Below are 20,652 nucleotides of genomic sequence, written 5' to 3' on the forward strand. Positions count from 1 at the left end.
CTCAGCTTACACGTTACTGTTATCCGCCCTCACTGGGGATGATACCAAGACCTCAGTGTTGAAATGAGGTATCTTTCACTCAGATAGCACGTTTTTAAAAGTGGGGTCACATGTTCAAGTAACCATATAAAACATTTATGTTTTTAAAATAAAAAATAAAAAAAATTCCACGCGAATAACCATTTTGAATGCCCTGAGTTGAGAGTGATTTAGTATACAACCCTCTGACCCGTTTAGTATTCGGGTTTAACTTTTGGACCCAGACCCGCTACTTTGTTAAAATTTTAAACTCCTGCCCACTTACGTTACGCCCCCACTAAATAGAGTCCTAAAATGGTAAAAACGTCATAAACCAACAAAACTCCTTTTACATAACACAGAATATTCGGTATAAGAAAAGCAACCATCCTGATCCTGATCGCGCGTGCAAGTGGAGCATGTGGAGTGGAATATTTCGCACGGTGGGCCAGTTTTATGGGGTCGGTGGACCCCACCACCTGGCACTACCCACATGTAGAAAGGGCCTATAAATAGCACTGAGTGCATTTAACCGGACGTATATCTCCAAGCGTTGGTATGTGATAGTTAGTGACCGAGCTTAGACCCTCCACGCCCCTAGGTACCCGGAAAACCGCCTTTTTTGGCTGGAAAACCGCTCTCCATGGCCGGAATTGTGGTGGTTTTCGATTTTGACAAGACAATCATCGATTGTGATAGCGATAATTGGGTCGTGGATGGGATGGGCGCCACCAACATCTTCAATGAACTTCTCCCTATCTTGCCATGGAATTCTCTTATGGTATATATGCTTCTTCTTTTTTTTCTTTTTATCTTCCTTTAATAAATAAAATAAAATCAGTTGGGTGGTTTTCCTTTTCAGTTTAGATTCTTGGGGTTTTTTTTCTTTTTCTTTTTCTTTTATTTGGATTTTTTAAAGATTAGATGAAGAATTATGTTGATTTTTCTAGTGAAAGGTTGTCAAACAAGAACTTTTAATTGAGGATATTTGATTTTGTTTATTAATTTATTATTTATATTTTAGGCTTTTTAGCATTGTCCATGAAGTATTCTTGAGTCCGTGTTTGGCCCATTGTCATTTCAGAATGGGAGAAAATTAATTTATGATTTCTGGAATTTCTGCTCTTAGTACCATTATCAGAAATCATGATTTTTTGTGTGCGTGTGTGTGCGCATGTTGGAAAGAAAGAGTTCTTTCGTGTCAGCACGAATATTGTTCATGATTTTTGGGAATTCTATTAAAAGTAGAAATCCCAGAAATCGAGAATTAAACCTTATTTGAATTATTTTTCTTTTTTCACTGGAAGTTTTGATTTTCATAGGGCATTAATTCAATCACTTTACTGTTTTTCTTTTCAATCTCCTGTTTTCTGAGTACTGGTTGAAGTGTATAGATCAATGAGTTTTTTGCAGAGCCCACAAGTCCCCACCAGACATACATATAGGACACATAGAAGGGACACATTAGATGGGCCCCACCATGTAGATGACTCTGCCCAAAACCAGGCCGGTCCGCTCATCAAGCGGGGGACACGTGTGTTATTCAAGTTTTCTACGCGGTCCTCTGTTTTCATACTTGTGTGGCCCAACTGATGAGTTGATTGGCCTGATCTCATTAGATCAGGCCATCTACATTGTGGGGCCCACCTGATCAAAGTCTATGATGTCTTGCACACACACGGCCACACGGGAAGGTGCTAGAAGAGCTCGTTGATCACATCCTCAAAATGGTTATGGGCCATTCAGGAGGTGGTCCATCTCTTGAATGGTTTATACAGTGAATTCCCAATATATTTTGTTTATGTAACATTCTATATATGAATCATGTATTCTTCATGAAGAATATTATTATCCATGACTAGTATCCTATTTCCAAACATACATTTGTTTTATGCTTGCTTTGATAATGTTATCAGGATAGAATGATGAAGGAGATCCATTCACTAGGGAAAACAATAGAAGATATTGAAGATTGCTTGAAAAGGGTCCCTTTGCATCCCCATATCATCACAGCCATTAAATCAGCTTATGCTCTTGGGTATATTTCCCAATTCTCATCTTTTCTATCTATCTATCTATATATATATATATATATATATATACACACACACACACACACACATATATATATTGGAAATATGTGATTTTAATGTTGGGTGTAAAACTTAGCATGTGTCCCAAGCACTTTTGGAAATTCTCATTTTGAAAATCTTGCTGATGCCCGCTGAATTCTGGGTGGTGGCATTGTAAGCATTGAAGCTGTTCGCCCTTACTAATTGGGTAATGAAATTTCAGGTGTGATTTGAGGATAGTGAGTGATGCCAATGTCTTCTTCATTGAGACAATCCTCAAACAGCATGGGCTCTTTGATTATTTCTCGGAGATCAACACTAATCCCATCTTCATCGATGAGGATGGGAAGTTCAGGATCTTGCCTTACCAGGATTGTGCATCTTCTCCTCATGGATGCAATCTCTGCCCTCCAAACATGTGCAAGGTATGTGCTACCCATCCATTGTTTATCAAGTCGTCGGTCACATCCTCCATTAATTGACTAAATGATCATTTGAATGAATAACTACTCACTTTGTATTGTATACAGAAGTGTACAGGTTGTCCTTTCCATACATATGCCTTTTGAGAGAGTGAAAATTCTAGCTGAGTAGATTCCAGAGAGAAGAAAACCTTACCCAACTGCCCCAAGATGGGCCAATCACATGCATGTTTGGGGGTGTGGGAATTATAGGAATGGACCTCATGTCAGCACTTAACCAATCATTGAATGACTAGATGAGGTTCCAAAAGTCATCCAACCTGGGTTGGTTTTCCTCTCTTTGAGATGTTTGCCCCTATGGGAATGTCAGTAATGGGCCCCATGTGGGTGCTCAACTGAACATCGATTGACTAGGTGAGGTTTTCATGGTCCCAACTAGGTTTGGATTTCCTCTCTTTGAGATGTTTTCCCTTGTGTGAATTATTGAGGATTATCTACCTATGACACATGGCGACTCTCTCTATCAAATGTTGCCAAGGATGGCCCACACGCATGGACTCCATCACTGACTACTATTCATCCCCTTCAAGATGTCATCAAGACTTATAAGAATCATCATGTGTCGTAGGTAGATAATCATCAATAGGAATGTGACGAATGGGCTCCCTGTGGGCGTTCCACCAATCATCGAATGGCTAGGTGATGTCTTTCATATTTGCTTAATTTGGGTTGGCTTTCCTCTCTTCGAGATTTTTTCCCTTATGGGCATGTTAGGAATGAGACCCATGTGGGCAATCGACGAATCATCAAATGACTAGGTGAGGTTTTCATAGTCACCCAACTCGGCTTTGCTTTCCTCTCTTTGAGATGCTTGCCCTTATAGGAATGTTAGGACCCCATATGGGCGCTCGATCGATCATCGAGTGACTAGGTGGGCTGTTCATACTCACCCAATTCAGCTTGGCTTTCCTCTCTTTGAGGTGTTTTCCGTAATGGGAATGTTAAGAATGCACCCTATGTGGGTGCTTGACAAACCATCGAATGACCGGCATCTATGGTTGATCGTGTCGTGGGGGGATGATAGGGTGCATGATCATCTAATGGAACTTAAAACAAAGGGTAGGTCCAATTTCAATAAACAAATGTTAAATAATCAGGATTCCATGTTGTCTAATTAATCTAGTTTTGGGGACATGACCAATCTAAGGTGGGGTACAGGCCACATGTACAGTAGGTTGCACTGTAGTGTCCAGCACCCCATTATTCCCCACATCATCATCTTCATCATTTAAACCTTATCCCAACTAATTGGGGTCGGCTACATGAATCCTTTTCCACCATTCCACTCTATCAAGGGCCATAACTTCAGTTATTCCCCCCATCTCCCCAAAGGTTGAGGTAGTTGGCTATCTCAAGGTGGCTCTAGAAGTGGGGTGTTAACCCTGGATCATTCCAAAGATGGATGGTGGATGATCAATCCAATGCAATAAATTATGAACCTTTTACCGGGTGTAATTGATTGTTAGCCGGGTGTAATTGATTGTTAGCCTTTCAGTACCAAAACAATCTCCATCATGTGTAATTATGGGCTTCTTTCTTCCTGAACTTAATAAAATAATGCCTGCAATCACTAGATTGCTTCTAGTTTAATATTTTCATTTTCTCTTGCTTTATATTCAATGTTCAAATGACACAAGCTTTGTCATAACCATTTCTGTAACTACCCAAAAATTCCGAACTTGAAAAGTGCTAATTGCAAATGTTATTGCTTGCATGAGTTCGCATAGTTTACAAGATTGCTCGTCTAGTGGGGCCATCATATATGGGTCATGCTGCCCAAGAATCGATCTGGTCAATGATCCTAGCTGCTCGATTGGAGGTAAAATGACCAGGACCTGTTCTTGGGCTTTGTTACCAGAGCAGTTGGGATTTGTCTGATCGGTCTGATTTTCTTAGTTGGGCCCACCCGAAGAGTTCTCTAGATCCTGTTTCTTTCCATTCTGTGAGTGTTTAACGCGGCGGTCTGTGGATTTTTTTCCTTAAAAGGGTCTCATCGTCAAGCGAATCCAAGCATCGGTTTGCACAGACCAAAAGAAGAGACTCATCTACATTGGAGACGGAAAGGGTGATTTCTGCCCATCAACGAAGTTGGGTGAAGGAGACCATGTGATGCCAAGGAAGAACTTCCCCCTCTGGGATCTCATTTCCAGCAATCCAATGCTTGTGAAGGCAAAGCTCCATGAATGGAGCAATGCAGAAGAGCTTGGGAGAATCCTCCTCCACCTCATAAACACAATCTCTATTGAAGACAACAACTCCGCTCAAATGCTCTCAATTGATTGCAAGTTCCAAACCATTCCAATCTCTTCACATGAAGCTCTTCCACCAATCCTCCCAATTCCTCACTAGTTCTCTAACACCTTCCAACGGTCAAAAAAAAAAAATTGGCCAATGACAGTCTCAAATGCTTCTTCTTCTTCTTCTTCTTCTTCTTCTTCTTTTTTTCTCTGTGTAATCTGCTTAAAGACTATCTACCATGAAGTAGCCCCTTGGTTCTATGTCATTAATTGGCCATGTGGATGGATGTCATTGTACAATGCTCACAAGGGGTGGGCCCCACTTTATCCAACATTTTAAAATATGTCAAGATAGTGGGCCTTCCTAGAAGTGTTAGAAGTGGACCCACTCAATTGGGGATGCACCCGATCTTGAAATATGGTTTTCCCACTTGATTGGGCTGTCCCCGATGAATTCAAATTAGCTCCCCCGATCATATTTCTCCCCAGATGAAAGAAAAGATATGCAATTTGTTTTTTTTTTTTTTTTTTCCGGAGATATAGTGAAATCGTCTTTTCTCATTATTTCCCTGAATCCTACTAAGCCGATCACTTCTTGAAGTATACCAAATATGTGGGTGGGAACAATGGGGATTGATTGGGTAATGGCCTGCCTCTACTTAAGTTAGTACAGGCACAACATGCCAGAATTTAGTTGATTGCAGGCTGCTTTGAGAGATGGACCCCATGGAAAGCATGTTTGAAAGTTTTTTGGTTTTGACCAGCCTACATCTAACTGAGGTCATGTCTGTTCGATCATTGACCTTTGGCTGTCCGGTCATCCAATAACTTTCAAACATGCTTTGTGTGACCCTTACTTCTGACGACCCTTTCTTACTTCTGACCGCGGCTAACTATCCATTCAAATCCTATCACAGCAGGACAGAAGGAGCTCGATCTAAGGGGGAACAATACCTAATCCACGTCCATAATTGCCAATGTCCAGTTTTGGGGGAGACTTGTTTGGACTTTGATGCTGCAAATAAAAGTAAATAAATAAATAAAATAAAATAAAAAGAGTGAGAAATGTACTTACCAATGGCTAGAATTAAACATACGAAATTGTGGCCTGGTCAGTATAAACATAAACTGGCCTGAGTTTGATGAACGGTTCAGATCTTTGGATCTACGAAAACATCTCATATTTTAACTAATGAGTTGTATTATTAGATGGTTGGATTATTAAGAAGTAGCTTTTTTGATGGAAGGTCCAGATGAACGGTTGTTGGGTTGGTGAAGTGCACTGAAGAGACACTAAAGGGTCCTGATGCACGAAAGAGCACATGTTTCATAGATCCAGACCATTAACTTGATGGGCCGTCCTGTAGAGGGGGGTACCCCAAAAGTTTCCTTTTGGAATATTATAACAATCTATTCTTTTGCCTATTTTCTGGATCATACTGTTCCATTGTCATAGACTTCATTAACCCCAGTCCGTCCGCTGTTGTTGATCTCAAATAGCTGGGACAATGCCACAAGGATGATGACGGCCCATTCTCTTCGGAGGACTGTCAGATCAATGGCCCAGAATCTTGGGCTGAAAGTTGGGCGGGTTCAACCCAACCGACCCCACATTGGGTTGGGCTCGGGCAGGATGTATAGGGTTCGGTTTCAGGCTTGGGCTACACAGACACTAACCTGATAAAACTTGGGTCAGGCTCAGGTTGCCCAACCCAACCCAAACCGGATCAATATATAAGTTATAAATTCAAATTGAATGCGGATCATCTATGCTGAAGGCACAGGAAATTCCAGTGTCATCAGGTCTCATTGTTCCATGTCATTTTCTATGACTCAAGCTAATAAGATATACCAAATTTCTCTCACAAATAGATTGCATGCTACACAGCAATTTCTCTCCCAAATAGATTGCAAGCTGCACAACACGTCTTTTAAGTAGTTGTCGTATATTTTAGCTCGTTTGTTTAGAAAAAATAATTTTTTTTTTGATAAATAACTACATATATAATTAATAAAATTATAAGTATAAGAATACAAGACGTGCATGAAAATATAATAGATTAATATAATAATGAAAATATTAGCACGTATCCACCCGACCAATGCAAGCAAGCCTGCTTGGGCTGGGCTTGGGTTGAGAATTCGGAACCCGAGGTTGGGTTGGGTTAGGGTTGAGGTACAGGAAACTTGGGTCGGGCTAGGGTTTAGCACCAACCGGCCTGACTTTCAGCCCCAGTAGAATCTCACCTGGTCCACCCATCGGGTTTCATGCCACAGTCCTAGTGTTCAAGCCCAAGCCCTACTCAAAGCGGACCAGGGTCAAAAGTCCAATGGGCCAACCCAGACCATGGACAGCTCTAGTTCCAAACCTGAGAAGTGATGAGTCCAGGGGCCTTTTTCAGCACCAGTAGGACCCCTTTCCTCTCAGGACTGCAATTTGTGGGAATCCACGGAGGCTCTCGGACCTAACCCTTTGGACCGAGGATCTTTCGTGATTTTTTTTTTATTTTTTTATTTTTTTATTTTTTATTTGAAGGACGGCCATAGCAACTTTGCTACAGTTCTTTTAAACCAACCATTTTCTTTCTATGCTCCTGTAGAATAGTTTGGATTGTCTGATCAATGTGATTTGATGCTATGGCCAATCCAAGATAGGCGACATTATCATTGGTTTAGATCCTGTACAATTTCAAAAAATGGTCCATAACAGAGCCCCTTGGAGTAGGATTGCAACCCCCACCTATGGCACTTGGTTGATCCAATCAAATGGTTGATCTATGGTTCCTAGTTAAGGGATGTTTAATGGTCCCTCGAGCTAAAAGATTCTAGCCATCCAATTCACAGGCTATATTTTCTCAATTACAAAGAAACTCTCTTTGCTAGCAGTATTTTAGTGAAATATTTTTAATTTTATTTATTTACAAGTGGTGAATTTAGACTTTATTTTAACCTTGTTATTTTGGTAGTTATATGGATAACTCTAATGGTTAGATATTTGATTTTGTATGTTAGTTTATTAGTTGCAGGTGTTAATTGGATCTAACCCGGTTCAACCCAACTCAGCTCGAATTGTGTTTGGTTTGAGCATTTGATACCTTGGGTTGGGCCACAGGCCAACTACCCTCAAGGTCAGATTAGGCTTCGGTACCAAGCCTTGGTGCCGGACCCCATTTTAGCCATGACCTAATCCTTACAAAAGGTGGCCAGACCATGATGATCACCTGATATGAAAATGGGGACCCAATCTACACAAAAAGTTGGGCATCGATAGTAGGACTATAACATACTATTGTGGCCCACCCAATGTGTGGATTGGCCTGATTTTCCTACAATGTGATTATCATGGTGTGGTTCATCATTTGTGGTGATATGATATTCAACATATATATGTGACATGTTGGTGGGAAAATAATTGATGTGTGGCCTCTAAAACTTTTTAGAAAGTTCAAAATTTTGATTAAAAATATCAGCCCTCTGGTCTACAGTATCTCCACCATAAATGTGTGGACAATATTTTGTGCTAGCCTCCCTTTAATGCTGCTATTGTGGAAGATTCTAACATCTAAATGAGTGGCCTAAAAATAAAGTGAATCTTCATTGCCTTCTCATGAAAGGGGGAATGGCTATTTTCTCAATATTTTTTTGCAGTTACCTTTGTTGGACACAATTGCTTGTGCTTGCAATTGAAGTGTTGAATTTACATCACGTGACCCTCACCTGAACATTAAAAAGCCCAATTCATCCCTACATAATGGGGTCATTCACTGAGGACGACCCTGCGGATGAGAGTGAAACTGGAACTAAATTAGAGGTACCAATGGGACGGCTTGGGCTAGGTCTAGGGCGCCCAACCGACCCATGTAAGAAATAGGTCAAATTTTGGGACCCAGACCTAACTCATTAAAATTTAGGATGGGTCCGAGTCAAACATAGGTGACCCATTTATTTAATGGGTTAGGTTTAGGTATAGGAGCACTTGGACCCACCCATGAGACTCTAGGCAGTGGTTATATTGTGACGTGGCTTTATATGGAACATAATTTACTGGATCGCTAATAGCTTTCTACGTTAGGTTATGACTTTGAATTTGTACTCAAATTTTTTGAACAAAAATTTGGCTTATGTAGCACACGTACTATAAACGCACATGGGTATGTGCGTGGGTGTGCGAGCATATATGTTCGAATACTATATACACATGCATGTGTACATGCGCGCGTGTGTATAATGAAAAGTGCGGGAGAACTTGGACCCACCCATTAACACATGGACTGGTTTTAGCTGGGTCTGGATTGGGTCTAGGTTGGGTATAAAAATTATGATTGAGTTTTTGTTAGTATTGTGTGCTTGCAAAGAGAATATGTGAACATTAACCTTTGATTTGATGATATTGACCAAAGATCATGATGACTTGGATCCTGTGTAGATATGTCATTAATGTTGTGACTAGTATATGAGTATATCTTAAATAGCACATACATATGGGTTAAAGGAGACAATTCCTCTAATTGTCTTTGGAAACTAGAATTTGGAAATGGTTATTGGTCAAAGGAAAATTGTGTTCCATGGATCTCATTTCTTGTTGTTCCGTGACTACCTATCATATCGTAAGACAAACCTGTGACAAACCTGTAGTTGATATCATTCTTGTGTGATTATCCTGTGTGAAAAAACTAACAATGAATTAGGACGGAAACTCTTCACCATTATATTTGAGTATGAGTTAATGTACTTGTGCCCTATCCAATGTATGATTGTGTGCCATAAAAATAAGTTTCTAGTATTAGACTTATTAGACACTTGCAATGAATAATTAATTTAAGTCTTTATGTCAAGAGACCCATATATCTAGACTATAATTGACTCTTTTATGTATTAGTTTTTACTGATCTTTATATTTATGTACTAGATTTGACTAATCTTTAAATTTAAGAGCATATAAAAAATTTATGTTCCCAATGCAATATTCTTTAACCCATCTTATAAAGTCAATTAAAACAACTCATATGTGGACGTAATTGGGTTTATGAATTGTGATATGGTTAAGGTATATGTGATCCGACAAAAAATGCACTAGCCTTCTAGAAAAACTCTTATGATTAGATTTAGTAGATCAAATCATCCACCAAATGATTTTTTTATTGATACCAATAATCCAAAAGTTTTAAATAATTTCACAAATGTTTTCAACTATTAATTTTAACCTTAAAGTTTCTTATCCATTGCGCTTCCAAAATTCTAACAGTTCCTATGCATTGCACATGGAGATCTAGAAATCTGAATACATGGTGTATCTGATTGAGACGCTATTGCTGTAGATAGAATGCTGAGGTCTTCCTCTCCTTACACCCTTTAAAAAAGTTGTAAAGAGGCTGTAACTTCAATTGGTGGTGTTGGATTGGAGACCTTTATATAATGCAAAGGGGCAGAGAAGTTTGAAACCCATCAAAACTCTTCTCCTTATTGCTCCACATGAATTTGACAATCCTAGTTCCTTTAAAACACTGTGTGTGTATCACAGTTGTAGCACTTCATCCCTTACACGAATTTCTAAATGTATCACAGCTTAGTAAGGCCCAGTAGTATACCCGATCACATTATCCAACCCTTAGGACAATTTAGACTGTTGATCAATAAAGCCCACCTTACAGAATTCTTACATGTAAATCATTCAATTTATGATTGATATCAATTTTTATAATAAAAAATAAAATATAATCCATCTAACTTCAATAGATAAAATTAGATAACAATAATCGGTGAAAAACTAAGTTTGCACAATCTATATTGTTACAACTAATGGGTGGTAACGAGGTTTTAGAAATAAGGTGGTGAGCCATTTTCGCAACCTGTCCCCAAAAAAAGGAGAAGAGCAAAGAACCACATATTTTACAAATTTTCTTAGGTTAAGTTGATTTTAGTACTATCGAAGTCAAATTATTTTAAAAATTGAGTTGCGAGTTGATTTTGAGAGGACCCATAAAAACTAAGCTGCAAGTTGATTTTGAAAGAACTAATACCGGATTCATTAAGTAATTGTTTGAACTTTTAGAACTTAATCTTTGAATTTTTTATCCAAATTAAGAAAACTTATTGACAGGTCATAGCACAGGCCAATTATTTGATACACCGATAGTGGGATGTTGATAAGCAGGCACTTGTATGTGTGGGAGTGGCATATATGTAACTTAGATTAAAGCGTCCATGGGCAGGAATTATTACTGTAGATTGAGTTGCATATGGCCAACATACAATAAGTGCGAGACATCCAAGCCATAAAAAATGTTGGCCCACTTTAAATATGACTGTCAGAGAAAATCCAATCCATCCATTTATCAGGTGGGAATCATGGACGATGGCTGGTTCAACACAATGTACACTTTGTGGCCCACATGATGAATGGACCGTCCTGATTCTTCTACCCAAAATTATCTTCAAGGTGGATCCAACATTTTAAACGCTTAGATGTTGTGTGCTTCTAACGCATTAGCCATGTGCAGCTCAATGGATGTACTCTATGGTCCGTTGAGAAGGATGTGAATGGTCCAGTGCATGTAACACAACCGTAATTTGAAAGCACTTTTTCACCTTTTCTCAATCCGAATATTACCCTTCCGTAAAATTCTTAATGACACATATTTATTCAAATTGAATATTTTAAGGCCCATTTGGTGGATACAGATGGAGTTGGTGAATACAGATGGAGAACCGTTCATTAGTGTACGGATCAACTTGCGGTTCATAATGATCCATTTTGAATTTGCATTGGGTTTCCCACTTATATTGGATCTTGATAGCCATTGAATCCTTGTGCTTTTTAAGACAACTAATTATATGGTCTTAACCATCTAGTTTTAATGATCACTAAAATAAATGGTCCAGATTAATTTATAGAAGGTTGATCGTTGGTGTACAATATCCATCATGTGAGCCCAACCTCTGACTTGTAGTACTCTTTTGATTTGATGGTTTGCATGCCAGGGTCATATGATGAAAGGCTAAGGGCTTGTTTGGGAGTGTGGACTAGAAACCCCTAGGATTTGAAATCCCACTATTATGTTTGGCATCTTAGATTCAGAGTACCCTATGATTCAAAAGTATCTATGCATGGATTTAAGGATCATTTGGCACTATGATTTTTTTTTTTTTTAGGGGTTTCAAATCTCTGCAAAGAGAGGTTTGAAATCCAAGGTGAATGTTTGGATTACATCTAAAATCATTCCTATAGTTGTATGTGTCATATGCGTGTCACTAGGCTACTAATTTTTGTATACATGAGACAATGATGATATCCCAAAACAATTAGATTATCAATTGCATCACTATAATTACTTTAATGTGATGACCTGCCCCGTCTAAATATTATCCATGTAAATCAACGGTTAAAATTCATAAGTTAATCAATCATATGTAATCTTGTGCTTGTAGCTCATATAAGGCTTGGAGTTTATTATTTTTGGGCAAAGTATGTATTTCAGTGGGCTTGTTGCAACCATTATATTAAAGTTGATTTAGTAATTAAATTCAAACCCCTATAAATACACTATGTATAATTACTTTTGGATTACAAGAGATTCTAAATCCAGGTGTCAAACACAACAGGACAATTTCAAATCCTGGGGTCCTAAATCCAAGAGGTTCCAAATCTATGCTCCCAAATAGGCCTTTAAATCTTTCATGTTTGCAATGCATTATGTACATGCAAAGAATTTTTACTTCTACAAGTTGCCTTTAGGCCAATTGGGAATAGGAGTAGGGCTATTACTCGAGTCCACATGTCGAGCCAGTTGAATTCAATGGGTCCATGTCCCTTTTATTTCTTGAACTCCTTAACAAAGTGGACCAAGTTCTAATATTAGGTTTTATGACTTAGACCCATTAACAAAGTGGATTAAGGTCCAATCTTGGGTTTTCCAATTATTCCATAAATATTTACTCTTGTAATTATGTGGTGATATCACTTTTTTTTTTTGAAACACCTTTTTTTTTTTTTTAACCACGCCCACACACTCACGCTAGTGGAATTTCACCACCTATGGATACTCGAACCCTTAACCAGGTGTTGAAACTCCTGAGAGTCTACCACCCGACTAAGAGTAAGGATCCGATATCACTTATATTTAGCTGCAATTGATTTTTACCTTGTTTCTTCCTTTGATAATATAAAAATATAATGATTATAATTTACTTTTTTGTTTTCGTTTTTTTTATAAACCTTAATTCATGTTTAAATAAACTAGCAAAAATGATAATAATAGCTCATTTTGCATTTCATGGGAAACCAGGTCTACCTAGGTTAGAGTCAAGCCAACAACTCCACTGAAATAAACTCAAACTAGGTCTGAGTTGGGCCTACTCGTGGGCGAATACCTATGAAGTCACGAAGAAGGTGCGACTCTTACCATGGGGCCCACCTTGATGCATGTATTATGTATCCATGCCGTTCATTTATTTTTCCATATCAATTTAAGACATCAACCGAAAAATGAAACAGATTTAATTATCAGGTGGACCGTATCATAGGAAACAGTGTTGATTGACCATTAATGATCCACAAAAGTTTTGGATCAAGCTGATATTTATTTTTTCCCTTCATCCAAGCTTATTTGACCTTATCAACAGATTGGATGGTAAATAAACACTACGAAAACATTAAGATATACCCTAAGAAGTTTTTAATGATGGGACAATCAATCACCACTGTTTCTTATGATATGGTCCACCTGATAATAATTGAATCTACTTCATTTTTAGGATAATGCCCTAAAATCATCTGGAAAAAACGGATGGACGGCGTGGCTGTATAATACATACATCAAGGTGGGCCCCACATTAAGGGCCGCACCGTTTTGGGTGAGGCCAGAGTCTCGAGTATCAGACACCTATGTTATAGGTTGGCACATGTGGTGACATGTAGGCAAGCTAACCGTACCAAAGAATCGCACGCTTTGAAGAAACAAATGCCCTTTTCTTTTCTTTCTACACTGAGTTCTCAGGTTTGAACCCAGCTTACCTGACAAAGAAAAACATCCTTTTCTAGGTGGGATGGCGTACAAAAGACTGCACTGCACCCCACCACATGTACCATCCAAGCCATTCATTAGGTGGGTCTGACTCTGTTTATGTTCTCATCAAAAGTTTCTGGTCCATTCATTAGGTGGGCCAAGATTTTAAAAAAAGTTGGATAGGTGAAATTTTCAGCCATGTTTTTCTTTTTCCCTTTTTGCAAAGTCGTAGATTTTTTTGGTAAACTGTGGCCCACTTGACAGGTGGAGTGACCTGATTCTTTGGTGAGAACGTTTACACAGAGGCACAGGCACTCGTGTGGTAAATAGATTGGATCTCGTACCAATGCGTGATGCTGGCACATGTGTGGTGGTTGCATGAGCTGCCTTTACACGTATATGGCTTAGGAAAGCTCTCTTGCTGGACCACCATTTAGAACGCCGATTAGGTGTGACCACGAACTAGCTAGGTGGGTGCGGCCCTGACCATGGGCCTAGCTTGATGTATATGTTGTATATACAGGCCGCCATCAGTTTCGCAGCTTATCCTAGGGTGTGGTTCTAAAAATGAAGTATATATAATGCTCAGGTGGACCACACGGTAGGGATTGAATTACCACTATTAAAAACTGCCTGAGGACTACGGAAGTTTTGGATCAAGCTGCTATTTGTGTTTCCATCATCTGGGTATAACGCTTGAACCCTAGGAAGTTTTTAATGGTGAGTATTCAATGACCACTATTTGTTTCCTGTGGTGTGATCCACCTTAGATTTTTATCTGCTTCATTTTTGGAACTTTGCCTTTAAATGAACTAGCTAAACAGACGGACGGCGTGGATATACAACACATGTATCAAGGTGAGCCCACGGTCTGGGCCGCACCTACCTGGCTAGATCCAGGGTCGCACCTAATTGGCGTTCGTTCTCTCCATGGTGCGGGCCATGTGAAAACCATCAAATGTAATAAGGCAAACTGATGATCATACGTGTGAACCCAGGACTATCCACATGGAATGGGTATATCTCAATCCAAACCGTCCAAACCATGGGACCCCCTTTGGACAACGAATGATTGAAAAAATAAAACACAGTAAGTATTATAAAATAAATGATTTTATAAAATATATTTTAAATAAAATATATATAATATATTAAAAATGTTTGTAAAAAGTATTTTTATAGGTTTTTTTAGAATAGTCCTAGAAAAGGGAGGAGAAGTTTTCTTGGTTTATATGAAAACAGTGGAGTACTTTATTATTTGCCTACATAGTCCATAGACCGTGGGACTTGCACGGTTCCAGTGTGAACACCGGTGCGCTTGGACACAGGCTCGATGCGAGGGCGTGGGCATGTGTGGCTGTAGAGGCGCTAGTGGCGCACTTTGCACTTTGCAGAGGATTGCGAACCGAAACGAGACGTATGCGAGTCGTAGTGCAACTAGGTGGCTAAGGTGAGTGGCTGGTTGGAAGGGAGATTAGAGGACTGAGAGAAAGGTCCTCCAATATATATAGAAAGGTTGAATATGGTTGTTGCAATAGAAGTGTAACTGTTGTGCCATTAGTGCAGAAACCATGGTGTAATTGCTACATGACTAGCCCAACAGCTAGAAAACAGCTAGCAACTGGTTCACAACAGTCAGCATGTAACAATGGTTATGGTTTATGCACAACGGTCAGAAAACGGCCATAAACGGCTAGTTTTCTCCAACAGCTAGAAAACGGTTAATGAGATTTATTTCCCTGGACCATAACCCCCAGCCACCACAGCCTATATAAACAGGGCCTACCCATCCCAGCAAACTTATACGAACTGAGACAGTCACTTCTCTCCTATACTCTAGTGACTCCAGCAAGACAGTAAAGTTGAACCATTGCTCGAAGAACAGATCAACAGTATAATCTAGAACGATTCAATTGAACTAATAGCTGAAGAACAAGAAGAATAGGTCAGTGCAGTGGTCTTACTTACAGACATTTTCTTCTCTCTTTTCTTTTTGAGATTTTCTTTTTCGTATTTCTGCCAAGCCATGTGTAACAGAATTCTAGTAGTGGGCCTTTGTGTTTGCTGAATGCAGACCCACATCAGGCTAGTCGTATCTTAGAAGTAGTTTGCCTATAACCTATCTGCATACTCAAGTGGTTTGCCTGTAACCTATCACCATACTCAATTCACTTGAGTATGGGCAAATAACGTTTTAAGGACAACGTCTCAGATGTGCTTCAGCCTATCCTTATTTCAGATTAACTTGTATTTTTCGGATTCCATATTTTACAGAAAAAATATTATTCTGTAAATTTTTTCAACAATAAGTGAATGATTCAAAATGCCTAATTTATGATCATCAGATCAATGGAAGAAATTTATCCATGGTCCAAATTTGACAGACAAATATACGTTGGCTAGAGTTTTAAGATCACTTGATAATATAATGTCACTTACAATATGGATGGTTTGGATCGGGTTCTTACATGCCATATGTATATCAGGTGCATGCATGCAGCATGCATATGATTTAGGATAATCTACAAGAGTATGATTTAAATCTGAGGGGCGGGTGGGATCCCTGATCATGGGGCTCACCTTGATGTATGTTCCTTGTATCCACCGTCGTCCATCCATTTTGAAAACTCATTTTAGGTGATGATCCCAGAAATGAAGTAGATCCAAATCTAAGGTGGGCCATAATACAAGAAACAGTGATAATCAACTTCTCGTGGTCCACAAAAGTTTTGTATCTATCTGATATTTTTGTAGTCTCTTCATCCTGGTCTTTTTTACATTATCAACAGGTTGGATGGAAAATACATACTCCGGTCGCTCCCGTGAAGTTTTTAATGGTGGAGCTTCAATCATGACTGTTTCCTGTTGTATGGTCCACCTAAGATTTGGGTCTGCTTCATTTTTTGGAACATGCCTTAAAATGAGCTTTCAAAATGGATGGAAGGTGTGGATGTAAGGAACATACATCACAGTGGGCCCCAGGATCCACCCAAACCGCGCCCAAAGGATTGAGTTATTTGATATGACACTCCGGCCGAGTATGATGGATGATAGACAGGCACTTGCATTTATACACGTGGCACGTATGAAACTCTAATTAAACGGTCCAAAGCATAGAAGCCACTGTAAATAGATTAGAAACCTAAAATAATGTTAATTGAATAATAATTGAATTATCTGATTTTGCAAAAATTCTTTTCTTGAATTTGAACCTTAAATGACTTCCCATGTTAACCGTCCATTAGATAACAACTAATGGACTAGTTAAGTCATCATGTTGGTATAATTTTTATTTCATAAAAACCATCTAGATTGGATCCACTCTTTGGACGGTTCAATTTGGGTTGAACACGTCCCACGTGTGCAATTTTTTTCAAGTGCCTGAAACCCATCTGACGGATGGCCCAGATCTCTGCTCACTGTATCCTAAGGACGTGGGGGTATGTAGATTTACTAGCATGCAAACCTGAAACACGGTAAGGAATTTGTTTTTGTCTTTAAAGAGAGAACGGATCTTCTACATGGTTGTATGAGTAGCATACACGTACCCTCGTGGGCCCCACGCACAGCCAGTTACTCCAAGTTCTCGCATACAACAGCTGTATGGAATCTGCCTTTTTACCTTTTCTAACTCCACTGGTGAGGATCGAATTCTATGAAGAAATTATTATTTTTTTGTTAGCTTGTTAGTACACCCACTTACAGTTCATACTTCACTGTAGCCACCCCCACTAGGGAATCGATGCCATGACCTCGGCATTGAAACGAGGTATCTTTCACTCAGTCCACCGCTTGAGCTATGGATGCAGGTGTTCCGGATTGAAATACATGGAACATGTGAAATTCAGATATTTGTTGGCACCAACACAACTAGCCGTGTCATGACTACCTGTATTTTATATATATATATATATATATATATATATATATATATATATATATATATATATATATAGGAAAAGGTTTTATATTGCCCATGTGGTCAAGCTGTGTAGGCCCTACCATGATGTATGTCGAACATTTACGTCATCAATTGGATGCACCATTCCATAGTGGGCCTAGGGATTAAAAATTAAGTTAATCCATGAATTTTGTGGGCCACACCACATGCAAAAGTTGAGAGGGTTACCTTCCGTTAAAACATTCATAATCATTTTTTGGGCCCACAGAGATGTGGTTCACAAATCCAGCTCATCCATTATATGTGTCCCACTTGGATGAGGGGCCAGACCAAGTCTTAGATGCATCCAAATTATAGGTGAGCCCCACCAAGTGCTTTTATATATTTTAGACATGTCTTCATATGATTTTAAATGGTATGGCCCACTTGAGTTTCGTATACGGCTGATTTTTGGGATATCCCATAATTTAAAGGGGACCCATTAAATGCATGGTGTTGATGTTTGACATACATCGTAGTGGGGCCCACACAGTTCGACCTCATAGGGAATTTCCATGAGCTGAAACCTTTTCCATATATATATATATATATACACACACACACTATGCGCTCGACCTCGCGATAAGCTACCATGAGGTCGAGTTGTGTGGGCCCCACCGTGACGCGTGTCGATCATCAATACCGTGCATTTGATGGGTCCCCTCTGAATTATGGGATATCCCAAAAATCAGCCGTATACGGAACTCAGGTGGGCCATACCATCTAAAATCATGTGAAGACACCGTTAAAACATATAAAAGCACTTGGTGGGGCCGACCTGAGTTTTAAATGCTGCTAAAACTTGGTCTGAACCCTCGTCCAAGTGGGACACACATAATGGATGGGCTAGATTTGCAAACCACATCTCGATGGGCCCAAAAAATGATTATGAATGTTTTAATGGTGCACGGCCCCTCCCCACTTCTGTAAGTGGTGTGGCCCACATAGGTCACGGATTGACTTGATTTTTGAGACCTAGGCCCACGATGGAATGGTGCATCTGATTGATGGAGTAGATGTTCGAAACGCATCACGGTGGGGCCCACACAGCTCGACCTCATGGGACGGACTGGTGAGGTCGAGCTTATAGTACCTTTTCCCATATATATATATATATATATATATATATATATATATATATATATTTCTATTTCTATTTCTTTTTTTTTCAATATCTTTTTCAAGTTTTGATTTCTCGGTGAAATTATCTGGTCAGGTGGAGGTTGACTCGCCAAGTCTGGTAGAGTTCAGTTGAATTTTTGAACTACAGTTAGAACCGTACAATTAATGTGAATTTGCAGAGTGGACTATTTTGGTTGGTGCCACCAGATAAATGATCACTAAGGTGGACCCCAAGCATAATGGAAGTTGACTCACGGATTTTTCCTGTGAGTCCTTGAACCATGGGGATTGACTTTGTGTTACAGGAGTTTGAATTTGTATTTGATTTTCCTCGAGACTTTTGAAGGGATTTATAAACATTAACAATGCATTTATATAAGAGAGTATACTATAAAGCTTTTATTATTAACACATGTTTGATCTATATTATAAAGTGTGGCCTAGCATAGGCCTTTAATTATATTATGCGTATTGGTCATGGGCCCACACCATATCATATGCACACGTGGTGGGGTAAGTCTAAAATTAGCTACGGTACCTAAGAGACTACCTAGCTGAAGATTTGTTCCCTATTAATGGGCAAAATACCGTGCATAGATTGTTAAGGAATCTACTCTTTTAAAGTTATATTAAAGATGAAAAGCTAATTGAGACTTTTTTCAAAACTCTTTTTTTCTTAAGATTTTTGCCTTGTATAAGGTATGATGACCTTCATACATCCACTAATGAGGGTAGACCAATCTTTGTTCATTATTGCATGTGACATCCATTAGGGGTTGTTTGGCACCGTGGATTGGAGGGGATTGGAGGGGGTTTCAAATCCCCTTGGTTGTTTGGCAGCATAAAGTAATTGGGGATTGTCAATCCAAGAGGTTTCCAATCCCGTCTTTGAGGGGGTTTGTAATCCACGATGAGAGCTTGGATTACACCTAAAATCATTTCAATAGTTGCACGTCTAACATGTGTGTTACTGTACACTATCATTCTATTGGGCACATAACCCACTAATGATGATCAGTACCATCCAAACATTATCCATGTAAATCAGCATCGTCCAAACACTGTCCAGCATTGTTCAAACATTGTCCATATTAATCAACGATTAAAAGTCATGGTTAGTCACTCAGACATGTTCTTGTGTTTGCGGTCCATCTAAGACTTGAAATATCATCATTTTCAAGCAAAACATATATTTCAACGGGCTTATAACAACCATAGTGTCAAAAACTATATATCTCACTAATTAGGGATATTAAAATTGATTTAGTAATTAAATTCAAACCCCCGTAAGTATACCATGCATAGGTATTTTTGAATTAAAGTTGATTCATACTCCAAGGTGCCAAACACACCAGGAGGATTGCCCATTTAAGGGGTTTCCAATCCTGGGATTCCTAATCCAAGGGGTTCCAAATCCATGCTCCCAAACAGGCCCTTATGGCCAAAGCTGCTGGAGGAATGGAGTTTTTCACCGTTCTTTTGTAGAGCTCATAGATTGAGAGTTCATTCAGGTCATCATTGGATATCAAATACAACTACTACTAACAATCGTATAGATTGAGAGTTCATTCGGGTCATCATTGGATATCTAATACATGCAACTACTACCAACAGCGTGAAAATAATCATTAGTTCCAAAGAAAAACTCAAGACAACTTTGTCATTAAAAGAAAGAGCTCATATATGGATTTCCTTCATAACTAATTAGCACAAAGCATCCAACGCATACTTAAACCAATACTAGAGTGGGTCGTGCTATGAAGATGTGAAAAGGGG

General features: G+C 39.1%; 1 protein-coding gene across 1 annotated transcript; it reads left to right on the forward strand.

Moving 5' to 3' along the window:
* Nucleotides 1–550: 550 nt before the first annotated feature.
* Nucleotides 551–5,075, forward strand: LOC131222857 (thiamine phosphate phosphatase-like protein). Its single transcript, XM_058218080.1, has 4 exons — nucleotides 551–799; nucleotides 1,935–2,056; nucleotides 2,314–2,515; nucleotides 4,559–5,075. Exons 1-4 carry the CDS (start codon nucleotides 662–664, stop codon nucleotides 4,919–4,921), a joined length of 825 nt encoding a protein of 274 aa, XP_058074063.1. The 5' UTR covers nucleotides 551–661; the 3' UTR covers nucleotides 4,922–5,075.
* The last annotated feature ends 15,577 nt before the right edge of the window (nucleotides 5,076–20,652 follow it).

This window comes from Magnolia sinica, chromosome 13 (assembly GCF_029962835.1).
Source record: "Magnolia sinica isolate HGM2019 chromosome 13, MsV1, whole genome shotgun sequence".
NCBI classification, from domain to species: Eukaryota; Viridiplantae; Streptophyta; class Magnoliopsida; order Magnoliales; family Magnoliaceae; genus Magnolia; species Magnolia sinica.